Source organism: Gymnodraco acuticeps, unplaced genomic scaffold, assembly GCF_902827175.1.
Source record: "Gymnodraco acuticeps unplaced genomic scaffold, fGymAcu1.1, whole genome shotgun sequence".
Lineage (NCBI taxonomy): Eukaryota > Metazoa > Chordata > Actinopteri > Perciformes > Bathydraconidae > Gymnodraco > Gymnodraco acuticeps.
In genome coordinates this window covers 1,536,840-1,560,332 of record NW_022992150.1, presented here as the reverse complement: position 1 = coordinate 1,560,332, position 23,493 = coordinate 1,536,840, and the positions used below count along the sequence as shown (strand labels likewise).

Sequence of the window (23,493 nt, the reverse complement as noted above, 5' to 3'; positions counted from 1 at the left end):
AAATGAGCAGCAGCTGGATTAAATAGGTTTATAGTTTCCTGTTTATGTGGAATTAACCTTTGGGTTCCACTCTTGGTGGGTTTGTATATTTGCCTTGGCACTGCTGTCACCTGAACCACTACACTGGCAAGTTTATAAGCCGTTTGCCAGTGGGAGGGATGATCTCCTGAAATGGCACTTTTTTCCCATTTGTGTAGCGCTGAATGGAAGAGGCCTCTGGCTGAACTGTAATTCAGCAAATGCCTTCTAAGGCCTCAGAGGTCTGTCATTGATTTAACAGCTACATCAAACACTATCCTTTATTGCTCGTCAGAGAAACCAGTCCCTCTGTTCCAGATGAATACTTTCTGTTTCTCACAGAATGCCATTTTCTCCCCTTTCTAAGCAACTTTGAGAAATGCCCCCGTCCTATGTTAGGGCTTGATGAATTGACACAGCTTTCCATCATGCAGATGCCAAGCTGTGTATCTGCTTTGACAGTGATAGACACATATCTCGGTTCTCTCTATATTGCTCCCTGTTTTTCTCTTGCTTCTGCTGAAGGCGATGGATAACTCCCATCAATGGCATCTGTCAAAAGCTGTGGGCTGAAACGACCAGCTGCAACACCGACAGATAGGGAATACAACTATGCTAGTGCTGTGCAACCACATCTAGTGCTTACAGGCTACAATAATGGTGGGTGTGACTGCGACTGTCACTCTCTATATGTGCCTAAAGCTTTGTGGTGTATTTTCATACAGTTGATGCCACAGCCCAGAAGTAAAAGAGGTTTGAGGCTGAATAAGCTGATGGACATTTGATGCGGCATGGACCTCAACCTGTTGCTCACACCCTCCTTACCCTAAGGGGCCACAATCTAGAACATTCAGCGAGCAACTTCCTCTTTGTTGTAGAGCCGCATTCTTGTCACCTTAACCTCTCTTATACTGTTTGTACATTTGATTGAGAGCAGTTGGCTGGGTTGGAAGACAGATGTGAAGGCCAATTAAAAGCCTTAGTACAAATTATCTTCTGTACAACACACATTTCACAACGCTCTTAGATCCTTTTGTGGTTGTGTAGATGCGGGGACTCCTGTTTGTTTGAGGTGAAATTAAACCTTCCCAGGAAGGAAAAAGAGAGGTTAACAAAATGTTTTACAGTTCCTCGGTTTGGATCCAGTTCCACCAATTATCTCTGATTCAGCTCCATCTGTCGGTTACTGTGAAAGTGGTGTAATGAGATGCAGATGAAGCTAAGAAAACGCTCCGTTTAAGATGGCGTGAACATTTCTCCTATTATCAGAAGAAAATGTGTAGTTACACATGTTTGGTGTCATTTGGAGGACGTGATAAGTATTTGTGACACACATGTTTTTGGCATCAACATATTGTGGTGTTTTCATATATTTATATATTTTTTTAAGCTGTGCTCCCCCCACTTGCTGACTGGAAGGTGGCAGGCTGTCAGAAGGATTTTAATGAGTCGAGGCAGCATGTGACATCTCCATTCTCTATGGACTGTGTTCCATGCTGCAGCTTAAAAATCTCTTATTGAATGGAGAATCTTAACCCAGTTCATGTCACCAGGAGATGATGTTTATTCGTTCTAAGAATAAATGCTTAAGTCTGCTCCAGTTTGGTGAGGGGTTACAGCAGGGCTTCTCAAACTCCGGCCCGAACTACAAATCAATCCGGACCGAACCCTGTGTCCCATTATAAAAAAAAATAAAAATACTTTGCTGGCATTGATCCGGACCAGTGACCTTGTATAAAATTCACAAGTGGACCTTTTTAATAAAAGTTTGAGTACCCCTAGGTTACAGTTTAATTGTTGTATCATTATTATCACCCTTGCTACGGCTAAGCTCTGTTGTCATCTATTGATAGTTTCTTCTTTTTACCTTGTGATTTACATTATGCATATTTTAAGAGTTACTTCTCAGATGAGTTGTAGCCATGAGTTGACACATTCCCAGCATCAAAACATTTCACTGCTGTGCTGACAGAATATGTCTCTGTAACGCAAGTCACCACTAACAATCAGATTGTGTTGAAGTCTATGAAAAAACTTCTCATTTGATTTATTACATCAGTAAACATTTTCAGAATTCATTTATGGTTTTAATCGTTAATTTCAAGTCGTCTTAAATACAGCATGATGTTCATTTTTTTTAAATGATGTTTACAGCATTTGAAGTAAAATAGACGATAGAACTGGGTATGCTTGAGGGTGATGATACCTTGTGGTTGACAATTCGCTACTCAATTTGATAACAGTGCGAAAAAGCTCTGTTTTACTGGCTTGCTATGCCAGTTGTTTTATTGTTGATGCATGTTGCAAGGCATTGATTTTTGTCTTTTTGTTTGTCCAGGTTTGGCGTCTGGTGTGGAGATAACATCCTCTGGGCCAACATCGATAGAGAAAGCCAGCGGTCAGAGTGTGAAGCTGGACTGCCAGTTCAATCTGGACTCTGTTGATACTGGACCGCTGGATATTGAATGGAGCTTGATCTCCAATGACAACCAGAAGGAAGACAAAGTGGTATGTGTGGATGTTCTCCTAAAACATTGATAATAAAATGTTATTTCAAAGACAACACATGAAAGTTAAGGATCACTAGATCGTATATCAGGGTTATATATTGAGGGTTGAGGAGCATCCATTACTTTTCATTGGAATTATAATTTCTTTATCTTTCAAAACACAGATTAAATCTTGCAAAACTGTTGCACTTACATTTATTTTTGATTGTTGAGTGGTGCTGACCAATCCAAAATGCTGCTTAAAGATCTGTGATAAGGTTTGAATAAAGAATCAGCAGTGTCAAGTTCTGTTTCCTTTACTGGAGTACAATATTGACTTTACAGTGTGAGCATTGTGTTTTCTTAGATAGCTAGTTTAAGTGAAGTAAAACCATTCAATATATAATGGCTTAGTTGATAATGGGTGGGGAAAAGGCGGTATTGGTATTGGACAAGCGGTGTCGAGCCAATATTTGTTTAGCTAGGTAGCTGATGGGATCTTTTCCAAGCTAAATTCCGTACGCAGCTTTAGAAAATATTTCCTCCTAAAAAAACAGAAACCAGATTATTTTTTTCCTTTAGACTTTAAAAGTCCCCAATTTGTCTGCAGTCTGTTTGGTTTCACACTAACCCTGGTGTGGTTTGGTATGTTGTGCGGGAGGTGAAATGCAATTTGAGCCACGTGCACTACTATTGAGCATTTGTTGTCTGCGGTGTTCTCACAGAAGCATAGTAGGAGCAATGGGAGCTCTTTTTATCCCAGGCAGTGTCTTTCCTTCCTTTCCAGCATGCCCCTCAGCAATGGAAGGGAGGACTACACATCTCTGTAGGACCTCCACATGCCCTCAGGGCTTCCACAGCCATAGAGACGGATCCTTGCTAACGTTCCAGCAGTGTGATCCTCTCCCCTGGCTCACTACTCCCCCACCCCCCCACCTGTCACAAAGCCTTCTCATCCCTACCCTCCACTCTCATTTTTCCCTGTTTCCCGTGGCTTTAAGTTTTTTTTGGCTTGAATGTTAGAAATAGGTCCACAGGCTCATCATTAGGTTTCCCCTGTCTCTGTCATCCATCCACTATCATCACTGTCCACTGACAGACCTCTGTACCCCGGCGTCTGCTCTTGAGCTATTATCTGAGACTCCAATTGCTCCATCTATTTGTTCTTGACCTACTTAGTTTTTACTGTAAATCATTTACTAGAGCAATGGAGAAAAGGCAGGTGCAGTTAAACAGTAATCAATATTTTTTTTTCTCAATATATAATTCGCTTTCAGGAAGAGATATTGATTTCAGTGCTTTTATACATTTTATTATTTTTTCATTGTTCAAGATTGAAGATATTTATTGTCATATTCACAGGTAAACAGACAGTTACACCGTACAATGAAAATCTTACTTTGCTAGTCCAGTAAAATACAGGAATATAAAAGAAAGAAAATACTTAGAAACAAATAAGTTTGGCACACGGCAACAGCAGCATAAAAGTGCACATAAGTAGCAGCAGTTTAAAGATATTTAAATAGTATATAAATGTTGTATTGCACATGGTTCACAGTGTATAACATATTGCACTGCAGACAATGCACTATGCATTGTTTAAAGTATGGTAGTGCAAATGGTGAGTGTCAGTGTGTCTGTGTAGCACTCACAGTTTCAATCAGTGTGTTTGTGGGGGGGGGGTAGCATGTTCATCAGCCTAATGGCCTGTGGGTAGAAACTGTTTGTCAGTCTCGTGGTCCTGGATTTCAGACTCCTGTAGCGCCTGCCTGATGGCAGGAGAGTAAAGCGTCTGTGCTGGGGGTGTGTACTGTCCCTGATGATGTTGTGTGCTCTCCTGGTGACCCTGGTGGTGTAAATGTCCTGAAGTGAGGCTGGGTCCCCTTTCGCGCCCCATCCCCCTAACGTGAATGCAGCTGTAGAAATATATCAAATGTTACCTAACTGCATCTGGTTCCACAGTTTATTTTCTTTATTACGTGCCATTCTGCTGCATTCTTCTCTGCACTCCAATCAATATTGCCAAACCTTTGCAGGAATGTAAGCAGTCCAGACATCTCTCTCTGAACGCATTAGTTCTCCTTGACCTGTCAGATTTTCCTCGCTATATTCACACACGCTAAATATGATGTCATGCACACTTTAAACTCTTTGTAATTAGCGGAACATTAGTTCCTGGGTCTGCTTTAATATATGTGACAATGTTAAATAGGATTATGAAGATCTGCAAGGACCTGTGCTACTAGGTCAGTCAAGGAGATGAGAATGAAGTGTAAACTTTATAGCCGGAGGCTCCCAGATGTTCAGAGACCATGGTGAACCTCTGCTCACATGGCTCGGGATTCAGGCTGCTCTTAAAGGAACACCAACTATCGGATCAAACATTAAAGTGCGAAGCTACTTAACAGGATCAGTAGATGCTCATACCACTGGGAACTTGAGGCCTGGTTTTGCAAGCTGGTAGGTTGGTTGGGTGGTGTTGCATTGATGCAATGAGAAGCAATGCCACAGCATTCAATCTCCTTCATCTGACGTATCCCACATGTCATCAGGGTCCGGGTGGTGATGCGTAGTTAATGTGTTGCTTTGTTGGGCTTAAATGAGAGATGCCAGGCATGCCTACAGTAACAGTCATTTGCATTTGGCTCCCAGTGCTTGGCTACAGATGAACTGAAAGGAGGGTGTACCCTGAGTGCTCGCCACAACCACAATGAGGGAAACAATTATGAAAACTAAATCTGAATGGTTTGAATAGGAGAGGAATTTGCTCGGTGGAAAACATTGGAAACACATAGCTTTATCCTCCATCACACAAACCGTCTCCTTTGTCCTTGGGCAGAGCAGCAGAGCCTTCTGTTTTTACTGAACTTATTGCGACAGGAATTTGTGCATGTTTACAAAGTATCGGAGGATTTGGATGTAAAGCCATGACACAGTTTGGTGAAGATTGTATTGTTTGTGTGTATATCAGTGATTATTGTGAATGCCGATCTCTAGCGCCCTAATGCTGAAGGACATGTGACAAATGTTCAGGTAGTAATTCTGTCATAACTTGTGAATCACTTTGGAGCAGAGCTGTTCATGTGAAAGCAGCACTTCGAGTCATCCCAGTTAAAAGCCTCAGCGGGAACACAGAGACACGAGGCTGCACTCCCGGAGCTTTGCAGGTTGTTTAGAGTACACATGTAACACAGCTCTCTGCTTTGCTCTCAAATGATCTGCACCTCTTTCCTGCGCGAGCATCACATGACAATGACCTCACTGGTACATGTGTCTGATGAAACTAAGCCTGTTACCTCTGCAGCATGATCCATCCGCTGAGAATGGCCAGGTGGTGATTGTATCATTGAATGTCCTACCTGTTATGAAAGGCATCGCACACACACAGTGGTGCTCTTCTGTCCTCCCCAGCCCCCTGCCAGCTTGTCTAGTCATTTGCCCTTTTCATTTTCATTCCCCGGGCTCTTTATGGAATTTTTCTTTTTCATTGGATCATGATTCTCAAGGTTATTATGCAGTTCAGATTTTTTTAGCTAGGGGTGTGCATGTGTATAAGCACTCCCATCTGCGTGCCTGTAAAGTGGTGGAGCTCAAGTGAGACTTCTTGTCTGGCTGAGCTTGGGGCAATTTAATTTCCTCTTCTCCGTGGTCTCATATTGCTGTTATTACTGCCGATGTTCTGATCCCCCGTGAAGCTAGAAGGATACGTTTCCCTCCCCGGAGAGCCAGGTGGAATTTTAACTACATTACCTGTTTACATGGCTAATATGGACAAGATGAACATGGCGGCCATTGTGAGCACTCTTGCCTTCGAGCTACAGGAACTAGGCTTCAAGTTGGAAATGTTGCAGAGAGGCAACTTGCTGTAATCACACCAGAAAATCCATGAGTCTGTTTCCCTTTTTTGTTTTGCTCCTCTCGTGCTTCCTTTAAATGTTCTGCCTCCTCTGATGGGTTAATTATTCTTCCTCTCCTCCTGCCATGTTTAGTTTTTCCTCTCTGCTCCTCTCCACCCAGGGGTATTGCTGCTGTGCGTATGCCTGGCATTGATCGTGGCACAGAAAAGCCTGTTGATGACTGTCTCCATGGAAATGTGGAAGAATATGCCAGTGTCTAAGAAAGAGAATGAGATCTCTTTTCATTGTCGTTTGCTTTTCTTTTACCCTCCTTGTGTTTTATTTTCCCCCTCCTCCATCACCCCAGCTAGGAACATTCTCTTTCGCTCCACCTGGCCTTTATTTGTAGGCATTTCCTTGCTGATCTTAATACCCAGACTGTGGGATTGGGGGTGGGGGGCTACAGAATTAGGGGCTACTTCTCTTTGTTGACACAGCAGGTGTTGACTTGGCTCCAAAGCGGTTACTTTGTTTGTTCCACCTTCATACAGAAAGGGCAGAGCAGCACATATTGCTGAAGGGCACCGCGGAGATAAATGGAAGGGGCTTTCTCTCTTAAATACATTTTGACTGGTTCAGTGAGCAAGTCCTTAACTTCCAGGAAGGTGCTCCAAGGCCTTTGTTTTATATTTGACTAGAATGTGTTTTCACGCACAGGCACAGCAGTACATCACTCTTAAGTATGTTAAGATTTTCAGTCTTTCCCTGCACTCTCTTTCTTTCCAGGTGATCCTGTACGCCGGTGACCGGTCCTACGACGACTACTTTGCCCAAATGAAGGGTCGAGTCCACTTCAACTCTGCCGACCCTAAGAACGGCGATGCCTCCATCAACCTGACAGGGTTAAAGTCGGTGGACTCGGGAACCTACCAGTGTAAGGTGAAGAAGGCTCCGGGTATCCGCAGCCGGAGGATGCTGCTGATCGTCATGGGTGAGTGGAAGCAACCTCTCCGCACACTCTGGTGTCACCCCCTGATCCCACCGGAAGCGTCTGCGCTGCGGCTGCGCCGCACTGCGACTGCGCCGCACTGCGACCTCCTCCTGCGTCCTAACCCACCAGGCGCGTTTCAAAACGTTGCGGAAGCGGAGCGTCGTGTGTGCAGCCTCGCAGTTGTTGGATGAACATTCCACTTCCTGCCTGCGCTGCGCTGCGCCACGTCAAAAATAGGATTCATCCTATATTTTAGAAATTCCTTGCGGCGAGGAGCTTCTGGGACGCTTCGAGCCGCAGCGCGGCGCAGCGGGTCTGGTGGAATAGCACCCATTGACTAGAGTGGCCGCGATCGCTAAAAACGCCGCAGCGCAGACGCTCCTGGTGGGATTAGGGGGTTAGGCTGCCAGTCTTTGTGTCTCACAGGGTGAACTCTTTCTCTCTACACAGAGGAAACGCACCAAATCACACGGCCTTTGCCCTCCTTGGCTGTTTGATGTAATCCCTTCTAAAATGTGCATGACCTTCCTGTAGGCTGTAGAGCATCGCCCCCTTTGTGATACAGTTCTATATTTATCCTAGATGCTCTGTAATTATGTGTAACATGATAATCCGTATTCATCTTTTCACTATATGTTACGGACAGGATTTATAATTTATTCCTCTATTTCTATTAAGTCTTAGTCTCCATTATTGCAGTTAGTGGTTTGCTTTTTTATTTAACAAAAGCTCCCATTTGAATTGAATTCAATTATTGTTGTTAGCTTGCAAATATAAGATTTTAATATAAGATTTATTCTATGATATTAACCCCGAAAACAATTACTGTTTTCAGGGATGTTTACATATTTATTGTTCATTTGGAAATGGTAACAGTACAGGAAAAGGTAATTAAACAAATAATCTTGAACATCACAAATCATTTTCAAAGTGTAAGTAATCCCGTCTTTTAAAAAATGGGAACAAACCTCAGAAATGGAATCTATGCAGTCGGCTGTCTTTTTATTGCACAGGGTGAGACGGGTGACACATCCCAGTTGTATAAGTCGGATGATTCACTCCTTAGGCAAACACACGCTCGCACACAGTGGCCTTGCTGGTCGGTCAACTGACTAAATGATGTGGAAAGTGAATCGCCTCCCGAAACCAGGCTGCTATTTGCATATGGGAAAAACAACCCACATGCGCTGCACCAGTCTCTGTTGTGGGATAAGCTGCATATTGTGCTGTTATCGCAGCACTGTTATCAGAATAGTTCCTCCTTTCCAAAGATAGGCCGGGCTTCAGAAAATGGCTGCTCATATTGTTGACATGTTATCATGTGCACAAAAAAGGCACTGCACCAACTAGCTCAACCAGAAAGACGAGCTTCTTTTAAGTTGTGTTGTGGTTCCACTAAGCACTAAGATGAATGACCACAGATAATCTGACATTTAACTGTGACCGCAGCTGACACGGCAAGCACTGATAAGCACTGATAAGCCTTTGGGGAGGCTATTTCAAATAAAAATGGATCCAACCAGAAGCAAGTTGGAAAAAATAATTACTGCTTAAGTCATCGCTGATTCAAACATATGCTCTGAAATGTGCTGTGACGGCTTCTCCTCCCTACCACAGTTCCGCATTCCTCGCCACTGAGAGAGGTTAGCAAGCTGCTCATTATAAATCTCATCCAAAAAGAAAGTATCATTGTTCAGTTGCAATGTAATATCATGCTCAAGCAGTTATATGCTATATATGTGATATCCATTGTTGATACATTTGTGGCATTTCACAATTGTTTCAAGTTTCTGTGGTAGTTTTTGTTTATTTCTTTGCTTGCAGTTCCTGCAGTCAAAATGTTTGTAGTTTCTTGAATTCGTTGTCTTAGTAGTTTGTGCTTTAAATAATTTGTCGATCATATCCAAGAGCATCAGCTAAGGGACTTAAATGCGTATCCCACTTTCATTATAGTTTTAATGCTGATGCTAACAGCCATAGCGTGCATGTGTGTGCATGAGAGAGAGAGAGAGAGAGAGAGAGAGAGAGATAGCTCGAGGCTACACAAGCTGACAGCCTTCTAGCTATTGACCCAAGGGGCAGGGGTGGGTTTAGCAGAGAAACATTGACAAGGAGAGGGAAGGACATCTTGCCTGCCCTGCATTTTACCTTCAGGTCGATCTTGTCACAAGGTGGATGGTCCCGAGATACGCATGCACATGTGTGCACACACATAAACACACTTCACTTTATACACTGCTTGTTGCTGTGGCTTGTCACAAATACGGCTGTATGCACACATGCTGCCACCTGCAGTGCACTTGGTGACCAGGTATTGCGCAGTGGGTAGCCCTTGTTGTGTATTCTCCTCTGGTTGCCCCGGGACATTGAAGTTAACGTGAGGAGAATACCCACCTGCAGTCCAGCACTGCACGTCAGCAACTCTCAACTCCTTCCAACTGATACTGACTAGACCTCACATTAGGTCGGGTAATATGGCTTGTAAATATTTCTTTCTATTTTGTAGATGTAAAGCTATTAACGATATGCATCTTAATATTTTTTCAATTTTTCTTTAAAATAACCAAAGCGTTTTATATCTAAATGTTTAATGCGTATGATCATACCAGCATGATCTTTCTAGAAAAGGAATCTGAACACTCTGCAGGGGTGCACTGTCAATTTGATGCCAGAATGGTCTTTGGTAATGTTCTAATGATGAGATTGATTATTGAACTCTTCTGGGAAATAACGTTTCAGGCATTATTTAAAAAAACATTGTGAAACTTGAGTCCTTTTGATTGCTTGTTAACCCGAAGCCACTTTTATCATCATTTTTAGTATTTTCGTGCTGAGTATATGCAAGCAAACCAATGTATATAATATAACCAATAATTACCCTTCAATTATCATATATGTGTATCATACGTATAGCCATTTTATTCTAAGTGGAGTTGGCAACTTCCATTACCGTTTCTGACCTCAATATGAAACCAAAAATTAGCTTGGCACTTCACTTCGCTCTCTTCAGGCGCTTGAAGAGCAGCCAGAGAAGCAAAAAAAAACCAAGTGCAATTCCAACGGTTTAAATGACGTGATATATTTATACTTGATGTTCATGTGCTAAAACCCACATACAACATGCCGCAATACAGCGATTATAATCAATATATTGCTCGACCCTAACCCCCCATGCATTCAGCAGCCAATCATAGTGCTCTGCATGCTTGATGGTCAGGCATTCCTCATCACATTCAGTATCTCGCTGTAAAGCTCAAAAGCCAATCTCTTTCATTCATCCTGCCTGGCTTTAGTACCCACTAATCGCTTATACTTCACTTTACCATTCAACTAACAGTTGTCAGTTGTGTGTCTCCTCTTGACTGCGATGAATGCCACAATCTAGCAATCCCTTTCTACTTATCTCCTCCACAAGATAGCCTTGTGCAACTCATAAATCTGAATTAATTGTTTGTATAATAGAGCCAGGTTAGCTGTATCGCGCTGCCCTTTATCTCTCTGTGCTCCTCCAGCCTTCATCACCTTCTTCTTTGACCTCATCTTTTACAAAAATAAATCTGCTCATCGGACAGCAGTCCTAATAAGAGAAGCTGTGTGTTACAGCCCTCGGACGTGTTGAGTCGAGTTGACTTTCACCTTTTAAAAGATGCATTCAAAATGTCATAGCTCTCTTGACATTTACAGTGTGAATGTGTGTGTGTAGGTGCAACACAGCGGCAGCAAAAGCAGGCCCGTGAGTTAGGAGCTGCATAGCCTTGGCCCCCATCACTCCGCCATCTGTCCGTCAATGCTCGCTTAATTCTTGCACTCCCCAGCTCTCTGTTTTGCCCCCTCCGCCCTGACCCCCTGTGTGTTTATTAGATTAGCAGGAGCGCTGAGTGCTGTCAGTCTACTGTTAATCCTCAAGTTTATACCTGCTAAGCTTCCCACCCACATGACACCTGGTTTAGATGTGGGGAGCACCACATCAGGGTTCTGTTGTTACACGACCCACCATTACCACACCAAGATGTCAGCCTTCTGTCAGCGAACACACAACACAGACTTGGAGAAACATTACCTCTCATAGTCCCTTTCTCTTTTCTCCCCCTCCCCCTTTCTCGGCTGGCTGACTGTGTGTCTGGGTTTCATTGGAGTCGGCCTGCTTTTAATTTGAAGTGCTGTTTGTTTTTGAATCCCCCATCTCATCTCCTGCCAGCGCTCTGACTGGCCAAGGAGTGTTTGCACACGTTTGGCTTCAAGACAGAAAGCTTTGCCTCCATCCTAAACCCTGAAGGCTATGTGCACGTGTGTTTGTGTGTCCAATGGCACACGGCTCCCTTGTTCCCTCATGATTATCCTGAGTGACAGCTCCTGTAATGACAGCAGCTGTATCAATTACTCTGATTACGGCTCTAATTATGATAATGATTGCTACTTCGAGCTAGGGAGGAAATGAACTTTTCGGAATACACAATACACATGCACAACTTGCCCACAACATGAAAGATTGAAAAAAACACGGTTGTACTCAGGAGGGCTGTTTATAATGCTGCCACCTGGTTGTTGTTGTTATTATTTTTATTCTTCACCTCTCTCAATCATTTCCCCCATTCCTTTTCTCTCCACAGTGAAGCCATCCAAGCCCAGGTGCTACGCTGAAGGCCCCACACAGGAAGGCAAAGACATAGTGCTGAGGTGCAAATCCAACGAGGGCACCAACCCCCTGCAATATAGCTGGGACAAGACCAGCGGCGGCAAGCTGCTGCCCAGCTCCGCCGTGTTGGGTAAGCTCTACCAAACAAGTGGAAAATCAGTTTCCGCACACAGATCCTCTTTCTTTGTAACACTGTATATATATATATATTCTTTGATGGGTTCTTTGCCCTCACCACAGATCCAGTGGGAGGCACCGTTAACGTGAGGAACGCATCTGCCGGCGCATCTGGCTCCTACCGCTGCATTGCCAGCAACCGTGTTGGCTCTGAGGAATGCACACTGTACCTCAACGTGACACCTCGTGAGTGCCCAGCTAACTTCACCTTGATGCACTTTCACATTTAAACCTGTTGCTCTGCTGTCTGATGGTCAGCTGGATAATGTGTTTGCTGCACTCAAAAAGCTGCACATAGGCAGCAGTACTTTGAGCTAAATGTATCATCAGCATGCTTTAGCAGGTATAATGTTTACCGATTTAACCGTCTTGCATGCTAGTATTTGCTGCCTGAAAGCGCAAACTACAGCTGAGCCGTACAGAAGTATTGTATCAAGAGTCTTGATTTATCCAAAAGTCAAAAACCTAAAACATTTTATTATTAAACAGAAATGTTTACATTTAATATAATTCTTCGAAAAAAACTATAAATTCTCAGAATTAAAATGTGGGAGCCGTCAAATGTTTTATAAATCAATTGACTAATCAATGTAGCCCTAGATGCGATATTTAAGTCTGGTTGAAAGTGTTGGGCCTATCAACAGACTGCCATGTTATTACCATGAAGCCATCCCACTAATATGGCTAGGAATGTACACCTCTCTCTTCCTGTGACTGTACCAGTGGTACATGTATCAGTGCTAGCAAGTGTACAGCCTAAGCTCAACTGTGTTCAATATTTACTCCCCCACAAACAGTCACTTCAGTAAAATCCTACTGCTGTTCCCTCATTAGGCTAAGCATATAGTTGCTCAATGGTAAAACCACCTGAACACATGATCAAAGAAGCACTTTGTCTTAGGAGATAATCAGCAGTATACTGTATTTTAGTTATTTTGTAGGAGGCAGACCCATATATCAAGTCATTGCTACCCTAGTGACATTAAGCAAACATAAACCCTTTCCTTCCTTGTCACCCAGCCCCCAACACTGCAGGCATCATCGCAGGGGCCATTATTGCTGTCCTCCTGTTCCTCATCATCATCGCCATCATCCTCTTCTGCTGCTGCCGTGCCCGTCACAGGAAGAAGTACGAGAAGGAGATCTGCAATGAAATAAGGTACATTCACTAAAACGTCAATGACACCCCGCTAGGGCTGCACGGTATTGAAAAAAAACTGACATCGCGGTTTTCCCCCCCCCTGCGGTATATATTGCGGTTTTTTTTAACCTGTTAAACCCCAAAGTCTCGGCGGGTACTTTACTTTTTTTTTTTCACGACAGTGTCTCAGGGGATCGTAATATTTAAGAACCTATTAATGTGTTATACCAGATTAATGGAAATAATCTCAGCTAACTGACGATACAAACCATTTTATACCAAAACAAAACACAAGTCTCATAAGAAGCATCTAAATGACCCCTGAGCGAAAAATGCTAACGCACTTTGGCACAGAACTAAAGATAAAAGTATCCTTATTATTACTTATCGTAGCTGCACTTACAAGATATCCGATTAAAGCTGAGGTTCCACAGATTATTTAGGTATATAGTATCATCACTGAGTGATCTGAACTCGGACAGGGGAAGCAAACGCAGACATCACAACACGTACCTTTACGTAGCTTCGAGGGGAGATGTCTCACCGTAGCTGTCAATCTGATCAAAAGACGTGTTCAATGGCATTAAAACGCGGCTGAATCGGTTAATCCATAGGTTTTTAACGTCTCTGTATAAAAAAATGATTTAATTTATAATCCATAATTCCATTTTTATGTAAATATCGCAGAGCAAAAGTTAGCTGCTAATGGTAGCCACCAGAGTGGCTGCTGCTTCCGGTCTTGGCTATGCGGAAGTCTCTCACACACACATTACCAAATAAGGACTGTGATTTCCCCTCGATTCCATTGGCTCTGACGGTCAGAAAGAGATGTCACATGTCAAAATCCAGCAAGGTGGGCCAGAGATATGGAAAATCCACCCAAATGGCCCCAAAAGAGGGTTTTTTGTTGTGCTAAATCTGTCTAAAAAGGTCAATATCAGGGGAAGTTCTACACACACCAACACATGAACAAATAAGGACTGAGAGTGACGACGCGTAGCCAAAACCGGAAGCTGCATACCACCAAGGTGGCTACCATTAGCAGCTAACTTTTGTGATCCGATTTTTACATAAAAATGGAATTATGGATTATAAACAATTGCTTCAAAGCCACAGATACATTATCAACCTATGGATCAACCGATTCAGCCGCGTTTTTTCTTTCTCGTTTTAATGCCATTGAACACGTCTTTTGATCAGATTGACAGCTACGGTGAGACGATCTCCCGTAAAAGCTCCGTAAAAGGTACGTGTTGTGATGTCTGTGTTTGCTTCCCCTGTTGCGAGATCGGATCGCTTGGATACTATACTTAAATAATCTGTGGAGTCTCAGCTTTAATCGGATATATTGTATGTGCAGTTTCGATAAGTAATAAGGGTATCTTTATTTTGAATTATGTGCTAAAGTGCGTTAGCATTTAAAAAAATTCAAAAAAAAAGAATAAAACTGCACGTCCCTGCGGTGTGAATACCGCGCATGCGCATACCGCGGTTATCGCCATGACACGGTATATCGTTCAGCCCTACACCCCGCACAGATACCTGAAGCTCCATTTTGATGGAAGTACATTTTCTAACACTGTGTAGACTTTGTTATACAAGAAATGTGTGTTTGGTTGTTTAATACTGGATCAAATGCAAGCCCAAAAAAGGCCATTGGTAATATACGCAATATATCGTTTCAGCTTTTATAGCACAAACTTGTTAATAGATCAAGTCTCTTTATATTGCATTCAAATTGCACTAGGTTAATTAAAAAACCATTTAGGAGAACATTTTTATGATCCATAAATATATTGTATTGGAGAAAATCCACTATATTTTCAATTTGAATTTCCACTATAGTGAAGCCAAAGTTACTGGTGATTATTACTGTCAGCTCTTCATGTAGTATGACCTGCAGTCAACTTGAACGAACGCACACTCGCCCTTGCACTAATGCAACAACACGTCTCCAACAGCCATGAAAATGTTTTTTCTCCATCAGCGTTTTCCTTTTTTGAACCCCTCCTCAAATAAACAGCTGTGGTAATCAGTTTGAAAGCTTTGTTTGCTCTGTGGATCCTGTGTAATGTCTGCTGCTGGCTGCCCCCCGGCAACCCTCCAGAGCCACCTACCCTAACCCCCCCTCACCATCCAACTGTCCATCCAGCCCACGGCTCAGCTCAACCCCCGGGCTTACTATCACTCTGCTACGGACTGAATCTGTCTGAGACCACAATGTGACACTGGCGCTGTAGGACAAAGAGGATTAGACCTGTCCTGTCTCATACACACCACACACACACACACACACACACAACACACACCACACACACACACACACCAACACACACACACAACACACACAACACACACAACACACACACAACACACACACACACACACACACACACACCACACACAACACACACACACACACACCCACACACACACACACACACACACACACACACACACACACACACACACACACCATTCACTGAAACACCACCACATGAAGCTATGGACTAAACAAGCTCCAGCCCCTCAGGCTCAGTTTGATTGAGCATTTAACTGGATTATTGCTGCTTATTAGTTGTTAATGTGGTGGCAGAGGGAGACCAGGGCATCGCTGTGCTGGGATGTTCAACTCTGTCTCTACAGGCTATTACTGTAATAATAATAATAATAATAATAATAATAATTGGAGTTGTCCTATGATTGGCTGGGGCACTGCACACCGCCCCAGCCAATCATAGGCCAACTCCAATTATTTGTCCCTCCTTTATCGAGTCAAATTATGTTTCGCTCTTGAAATGACTCATGCAGACTTCTTTAGTATTCATTGTTTTCCCCTCCGTTGGGCAAATCGTTCCAAAAATCCCCCCCCCCCCTTTTATTCCTGTCCATCATCAAACTTCCTTTGGTTTATAGCACCTGAGAGAATCATTTCTCACATTAATGTTCTCTAAATGGCTAGGGCTCCATGAGGAATAACAGGAATGCAATGGAAATGTAGTTCTTTGCACATGCTGTATTTACCATGTCATGCAGATATAAGTACACATTTAGAAATATACTGTATAAGCAAACATAATCCATTCATTAAAAATACAACATTACCTTGCACTAAACTGCTTTTTGCACTGCTGGTTATTAAGTTGTTTGTTTCAGTACAAGTATTCTGTGCAATGACAATGAAAAGTCATTCAAAAAGAAAAGAAAAACATTGTTGTCTAAATGTACTGCTGTCTTTTCCTTTCAGAGAGGACGTGCCGCCTCCTAAGAGTCGTGCTTCAACGGCGCGCAGCTTCACCGTGGGCAGCCAGCGCTCCTCCCTGGGCTCCATGTCGCCCTCCAACCTGCACGAGTACGCCCTGAAGCCCCAGTACGACAAGATCCCATCAGATGAGTACGAGAGGCCTCCCAGCTCGGTCCCTCTGCCCCCACCCACTGCTACCAGGATGGCAGGCCCCAACCTCAGCCGCATGGGGGGCATCCCCGTCATGATCCCTGCCCAGAACAGGGACGGCTCTATTGTCTAGCATGTCCAATTCTCCAGGGGGGGCCATGCGAGGGGATGGGGACGGAGGAGGGAGTGGGACATAGCCAATGAAGACGGAGCAAGAGCTGGGGTGGACTGACTCGCCTGACTTAAGCTCAACATTGATTACAAACGGGAGTTTATCTTCTTATGAAGACCTGGCTCTGCTGTGGTGCTGAAGAGAGAAAATTGAGATTTACTGGAATCACAACAGAGCACATTAACTTTTTATCAAATAGAAATACGTAAAAAAATGAAAGGAATTTTACTTCCTGGACTTTCTCACTGAAACATGAATTAGTGTGGATTTTAAGCAAAACGGTCAATATACAAATTATATTGTACATAAGTGAATGCATGTTTTGTTTTTTTAAATATAGATGGCCCTTGCTGTAGAGATACTTAGTGTTGAAATCAGATTGAGGCCCCTAATTGTCCCTCTGTACAGCTGTATGCATGCACGTATGTATATAACTGCAGCTGTATGTGTGTGTGAATATAAGTGTATGTTTCTGAATGGGAGTTTGAGAAATGTATTGTTCATTTATCGTCTTTTTTTTAAATAACTCCATAACAGTAAGATCATTTTGTCAGGCAATCTTTAAGTTTTTGACATTTTTAATTCCATTGGTAAACAGGATTGTTGACCTTTTAGAGAAATTGAAGGATGAATTTTTAGAAGGAAAAATAAGTATATTTATGACAGCCATTTTCTGTTAAACAGTATGCTGTTTTGAATTGTCCAGGGTGGTGGGGAGGGGCACACAGGATTAGCTGTTGGTGAGGGGTAGGTACCACCACATCTTGTGATTGGGTGGATTATTGCCTCTTGACGAAGCTTAAGAAACAATAAAAGAGCGCCATCCCTCCTCCTGAGATCTTAGAGGAGGTAGTGTAAAGGAGGGGAATAAGAGGGGCAGCTGGACAACAGGCTACACTGAGCAATCTGCTTTGATTGTGTTTGACTGTCAATAGGCCCTAACCCCTGCCACCACCGCAACATGTATCCCACACACACACACACACACACACACACACACACACACACACACACACACACACACACACACACACACACACACACACGAGCATCAAGTCTTAATTCATTATCTGCATGATCAGCCCCCCCCTCCCCCACATGTCCAGCATATGCAATTCTCATTTGCAGTTGCATTACAAGGAGCCGATATCGGGATTAACCTTCTCTCTGTGGTCAATGTGAAACCTTTCACGGCTTCTGTAGCATTAATTGGACTTTATAATGAAGGAAGTGAAGCCTGCCGACGTGAAGAAAGTGCCCACAAAGAGGAACAAATGAGAAAAGCCTTAGAATGCTGGATATTACTGCTCTGCATTCACTTTACAACCACTTTGGTTTGAGTTCATTGTGCAGTTCAGCGCTGGATAATCCAAACGCTCGTTCAGTCCGTCAGTCAGCGCAAGTTGCCATAACTCGCAGTTATTATCTCAAACCATGCCCATTCTTCCATCGTTTGCTTACATATTTTGGAAGCCTAACTTCTCAACTTAAAAAACCAGTATGGGTACTTGGATGGGGCAATCTGTGTTTTAAATGCCTTGTTTTATTCTTTATTGCAGCCTTACACACCTCCCTCAGTTCTGCTCTGCACAGCCCTAACAGCTGGATTCAGATAACTTCTATTGTGCCTTGTTGCCCCAGTTGAGTTGAGCCATAGCACGCCCGCCTATATGCGCTGTGCAGAAGTTTCCTCCGAGTGGCCGTCATAGCCCACAGTCACTAAAACAATATAATATTCAGCACACAATGAGCCTATTTTTTTAGTTTTCCACAATCCACCTACTGTTCACAAATCCCACATAGCGTAAAGCTTGGATTCTATATTCCTAACAGAACTTCATGTTATGTTTAGTTTTATAACTTTAAGTACATTTTACGTGCTTCTAAACGACAAACATTACATATATAAATATCCTGTTGGAGTTACCCTATCTAATCATAACACAGTTGAATGATATAAAAACGATGTTTGTATGTGATACTCTGCCGTGCCGTGCTTGGCAAATCTATCTATCTGAAACAAGAGAAGGGTCAGTGTGGGTCTTGACAGTACAGTATGAATGCTCCTTAGTATGAGTGAGTGACCTCTACGTTTTTTTGTGTATATTCTGGGATCTAAGGGGAGCTGACAGTTGTAGAAACATCTTGGCACTGGTACTTCCCGGTAGATTTGTTGTCACACCTATTTTCTAACACCAAGGAAAGTGAGACCCGGGCCTGCCCAGACAAAGAAACTACATCGGTCAGTTTCTCTTTTACACTAATGTGTGTGTGATAGCAAGTGAATTGTACATGAAGGAGTTTGTTGTCAGGATGGGCCCCTGTAAAATGTAGTTAGGCTTTCACCTGCTGACAAACTGTACTGAGTTGTTAGGGCGATGGTCCTGTTACTGTCCCCTATGTGCTCACATTAACTACTAACAATATAAACTGTAGCTTTGAAATCAGAGTACTAATATTGTATGAAGATCTCCTTTGAGGTTTGCACACCGTGTGGAAACCATTTTTTTTCTTTTCTGTGTGTATTTTTTGTGCTGTATTTTTGAATAATAAAAGTCCTTGAAATTAAGAAAGAATAGCCAGCCATGTTTGTTTGTTTACTGAAGCAGTTGCAGCTTTGTTGACTTGAGCGTGAATAAAACTCAATTTATCTCCTCTCCAGCGGCGCGTGTTCTCCTGGGACTCGGCTTCCTGCAGCTTTTTGACTGATTAATTTTAATCAGCCATTGAATTCCACCCCTCACACCAGGTGGGGTGACTTTCTAACGGCTTAATGATTGTAATTAATCAATTAAGCCAGCCTCCTGCCTCCAATACTCACCATTCAGCTTCAGGGTAAACATGCAAAGGTTTGTGACATGGCTCGCCTACCAGCACTGTTAATATTCTATACACCGTTTCAACATAATTGCATTGCTAGGCAACTGCTTCATGACTACTTCCTGTCTGCTGATGTCAATCAGCAGTGTATTCGATTGAGTCAATCGCATACACTGCAACAGGAAATAAACTGGGACACATAGATTGTTTAACAGTGTGCAAGGCTCTATATATAGGCTTTATATTGTTTATATACAGGCTTCTTACTGACATACAGCCACTCCCCTGCCACACTGTATTGTCCCTTAGCATCATGGCCATTTGTGTCAACATTTGTCTGGCTTTTTTTTCAATTACAACCAATTACCCCTCTTAGTTAAATTGGTGGGTAATTACTTTCATTGCAAGCCAGCACTAATCAAAGTTGTACAAAATTAGCCTTCTTATTAAGCTTGCTGAATGGTGGGAAATGCCTAGTTAATGAGTGAGGGGCAGATCATGCACATGTTGGTGTTCCCTGTTCCTGTCGCCTTCCTCACACTCTACACTTAAATACATGCTGGTTATCTTGACATGTGGATAGATCGATTATCAGCCAATAGCTCCACTGTGTGCAGGCTGCTGACAGGTAGTCAATAAAAAGACTAAAGCACTTAGTAGCAGTGCTAAGCGGACGTCCATTGCTATAATTGGATGTCAGTAATAGATAGGGCCCCAGAGCATTGATCTGTGGCCAGTCTGAGTCCCTGTGGATTCTAATGGCTCCCCAGCAGCTCTGCACATCAGGGGTTCACTTCTGCGCGGGTCTGTTCAGCTGCAGTGATACTACCTGCACAATTACAACCTCCCTACAAATGGATGTGGCGGGGTATTATGGCACGTTTATGGTCCTGCATTCAAAACATTCATTAAAAGGATATTAGCGATATGTGCTACTTCCTGTGTGCAGATTAGATTTATGGACTGTTATGGCTGTTACATTACATGTTAGACGCTTTTATCCAAAGCGACGTACATACTCAATACTGTGGACAATCCCCACTGGAGCAATTTGGGGTGAAGTATCTTGCCCAGGGACACAACGAGATGCTGACTGCAGTGGGGTTTGAACCTGTGAACTCCTGACCCCAACACCAAGGCTCTATCCACTGCGCCACACGCCTCCCACTCTCATTGAATTAATGTACAATGAATCATACATCATCCCTCAGTGTCTTCCAGCCCAATATCCATTTGTGGTATTATTATTTGTTACCTCATGTCCTCATTCACGTAGCTGAAGGGAGAGAGTGAGTGCTAAGCACCTGGGGATTTGTGCCTGCCTCCCACTTCCCCGGCTCCCTCCCTTCTGCCTGGGTAAGGTATTAATTGTTTGCACAGATCAAGGAGGTTGGTATGGCAAAAGAAAAGCTCATTGGTTCTCCAGAAGGGTTTCCTTGGCAACCTTATCTGGTTGTACACAGTCTAAGCCGGCTGCTAGCGGAATGATTTATCTTGTTAAGCGTGATTCGCTCCCTGCTAACAAAAGAGACCTCTAAAAGCATGGGTCTCATGAAAGTCGCTCTCTTCCAGTATGATGTCTGCTGTCACAGACGTTAAGCTTTCTGCCATTTTTAGAAACCTCAGCCAGGTTGGGAGCGGGTTGCAGGGGGAATTCTGGGTAGGATAGAGGAAGATGCATATGTATGAAGGGCGGGCTCCATCATCTCCGTTGGCACAGCAGTACATTAACATTTTTGGCTCGGCACTCATAGCACTCTGAATGTGTAATATGACACAGATTATGATGTGATTGTAAGCTTTTGCAGCTACATTGGATAATTGACTGGGTAGCAAGAGCTATTTTTGGACCTGGTCCCTCTATTTTATCTTACAGCAGTATTTAGATGGATGCAGTAATCTTGGAATAATTCGAAAAGCCATTCATTTGGGTGTAAAATTATCTTTATCTTTCTTTTCAGCATTCTTGTAGTAGGATAGGATTGTTTGGATTGTTTGAAGAGGGGTTGAATGAGGTACTTATCCTTAGCCAGGAGATGGTGGTTGGCACACCCCCAGTTTAGAGAAACAAAAAGGAATATTGGCACAGAAGCTGAACAGTGTACTGCTGTGGATTGGGGCAGCATCTAAATGTATTTAGCCATCTAAAACATACAGATATCAAGCTATATTTTTGAATTATTTAACTATGATAACCATCTACTTTTATGTGCTCTCACCAAAGATACCATTGAGTCCATTGATAATAACCTTATTTAACCTTGTCGAACACAGGCATTTCTGGCATGGACTGACTAGAATACGGTGTGTAATCTCTGTGATGTTGCCCACAGGTTTCTGAAGAGATGTTGTCAAGCTTAAAGTGGGCACCGAGCAGACAGCTAGTAGCAACCCTGAAATAGCACCCATAAGTCATTCAAAGTGGCCATGCCCTTAATTATGCACAACGTTATGCCTGAATATGAGGCATGAGTTAAAAACAAATTTGGTACTTCCGCTTTATTTATCAGCACTAGATGTTGCTACATTGCAGGTCTGGTGCTGCTTCGATTGGTTAGTTGCTTGTGTTATTCGGAGACTTGGGTGATTCCAAAACCCTGTTAAACACCAAAGTATACAATCTAACCACTCAAGGCAGCGGTAGACCTGCAGCTTTGGCGAGAGAATGGAACAAGGGCTGTCTGATTACTAGTTTAGGTTGTAAGAATATTTAAATATTAAATATAGTGTTTACTTTTACAGATATTGATTTGTTTCAGATGGCTAAAATCCTTTTTACTGCAGCCCCTCAATACATCAATACTGCTTCTGTGCTGCTAGTCATTTTTGCTCCAAGCTATAGGTTATAAACTGACATACAACCCCACTTAGAGCAATCCGAAATATCCCTTTAATGATCATAATATTATTATAACACATGTGGGAGGCTGAGCAGGCAAATACATGTGTAGTTATTTTAATATTGTAACCAGTCTGTGTTGTTAAATGAAAGCTGACAGTCTGATCTTTAAATGCACAGTCACTGTGCCATGTGAAATTAAAAGGAATCGGAGAAGGAGGCACAAAATCAATGTGTCACCATGCAAACACTCACGGCACTCAACCTTACATCGCCTTAAACAACCTGCATGTTGTGGCTGGAGACAGGGGAGGATATTCTGCAGAGAGGGAGTTGAGTTCAACCTGAGCCAATCTTCCCACTTTGTCTGCTACGCCTGCAGACAGCCCAGATTTCTCAGGAGGCCTACCCAGCTGCTGTGCACTTACTTGTCAGTCCTCCCCATCTCCCGGCCTGGGTGGAGTGGAGCTCTAGCACAGCATCCGACATCCCTCCCTCCCCACCTCTCCTGTCCTTCCTTTGGTCGATATGGAGTCATCTGTTAAGGGCCAACCTCTACGCCTGCTGCATCTCAGCATCGTTTTGGGTCACTATTTCGACCCTTCGCTGCTCACATGTCTATGACTAATATGTGACTTTTGATGGATGACCTTCCCCTCTGTGCTCTAGGGAGAAGTAGGTTGTGGCTGTGGATGCATGCTGAGATTAGACTCAGTCCAAGAACATCATGTTATATCAAGATCCCCCTCTCTCTGACGAGTCTTTGTCTGGAGAGTTTCATGGATCAGTGAGATGACGCACATCAGCAAATGTGACACTTTATTCACATTGCGTGTAGCGTGAGTAAAAGAGAGAGCAGCACTTGGCTCCTTACCACAGGAGACACCCCGCTTGTGGGGAAATTAACATCTTCAGAGATGCTCCCCCACCTGCTGCCATATGCTGCTGGAGAAGAGAGGAGAATACAAGAAGGTTCAGAG

The 23,493-nt window shown here is 43.1% G+C and overlaps 1 protein-coding gene across 1 annotated transcript in view; it reads left to right on the top strand.

Moving 5' to 3' along the window:
* The window catches only part of cxadr (CXADR Ig-like cell adhesion molecule), a 46,498-nt gene extending 27,071 nt beyond the window's left edge, over positions 1-19,427 (top strand). The window contains exons 2-7 of the mRNA XM_034204206.1: positions 2,357-2,526; positions 7,130-7,334; positions 11,945-12,100; positions 12,211-12,333; positions 13,168-13,306; positions 16,536-19,427. Of these exons, the coding sequence (XP_034060097.1) occupies positions 2,357-2,526; positions 7,130-7,334; positions 11,945-12,100; positions 12,211-12,333; positions 13,168-13,306; positions 16,536-16,815 (1,073 nt within the window). The 3' untranslated portion in view covers positions 16,816-19,427. The remainder of the gene's footprint in view (positions 1-2,356; positions 2,527-7,129; positions 7,335-11,944; positions 12,101-12,210; positions 12,334-13,167; positions 13,307-16,535) is intronic.
* Positions 19,428-23,493: the final 4,066 nt, after the last annotated feature.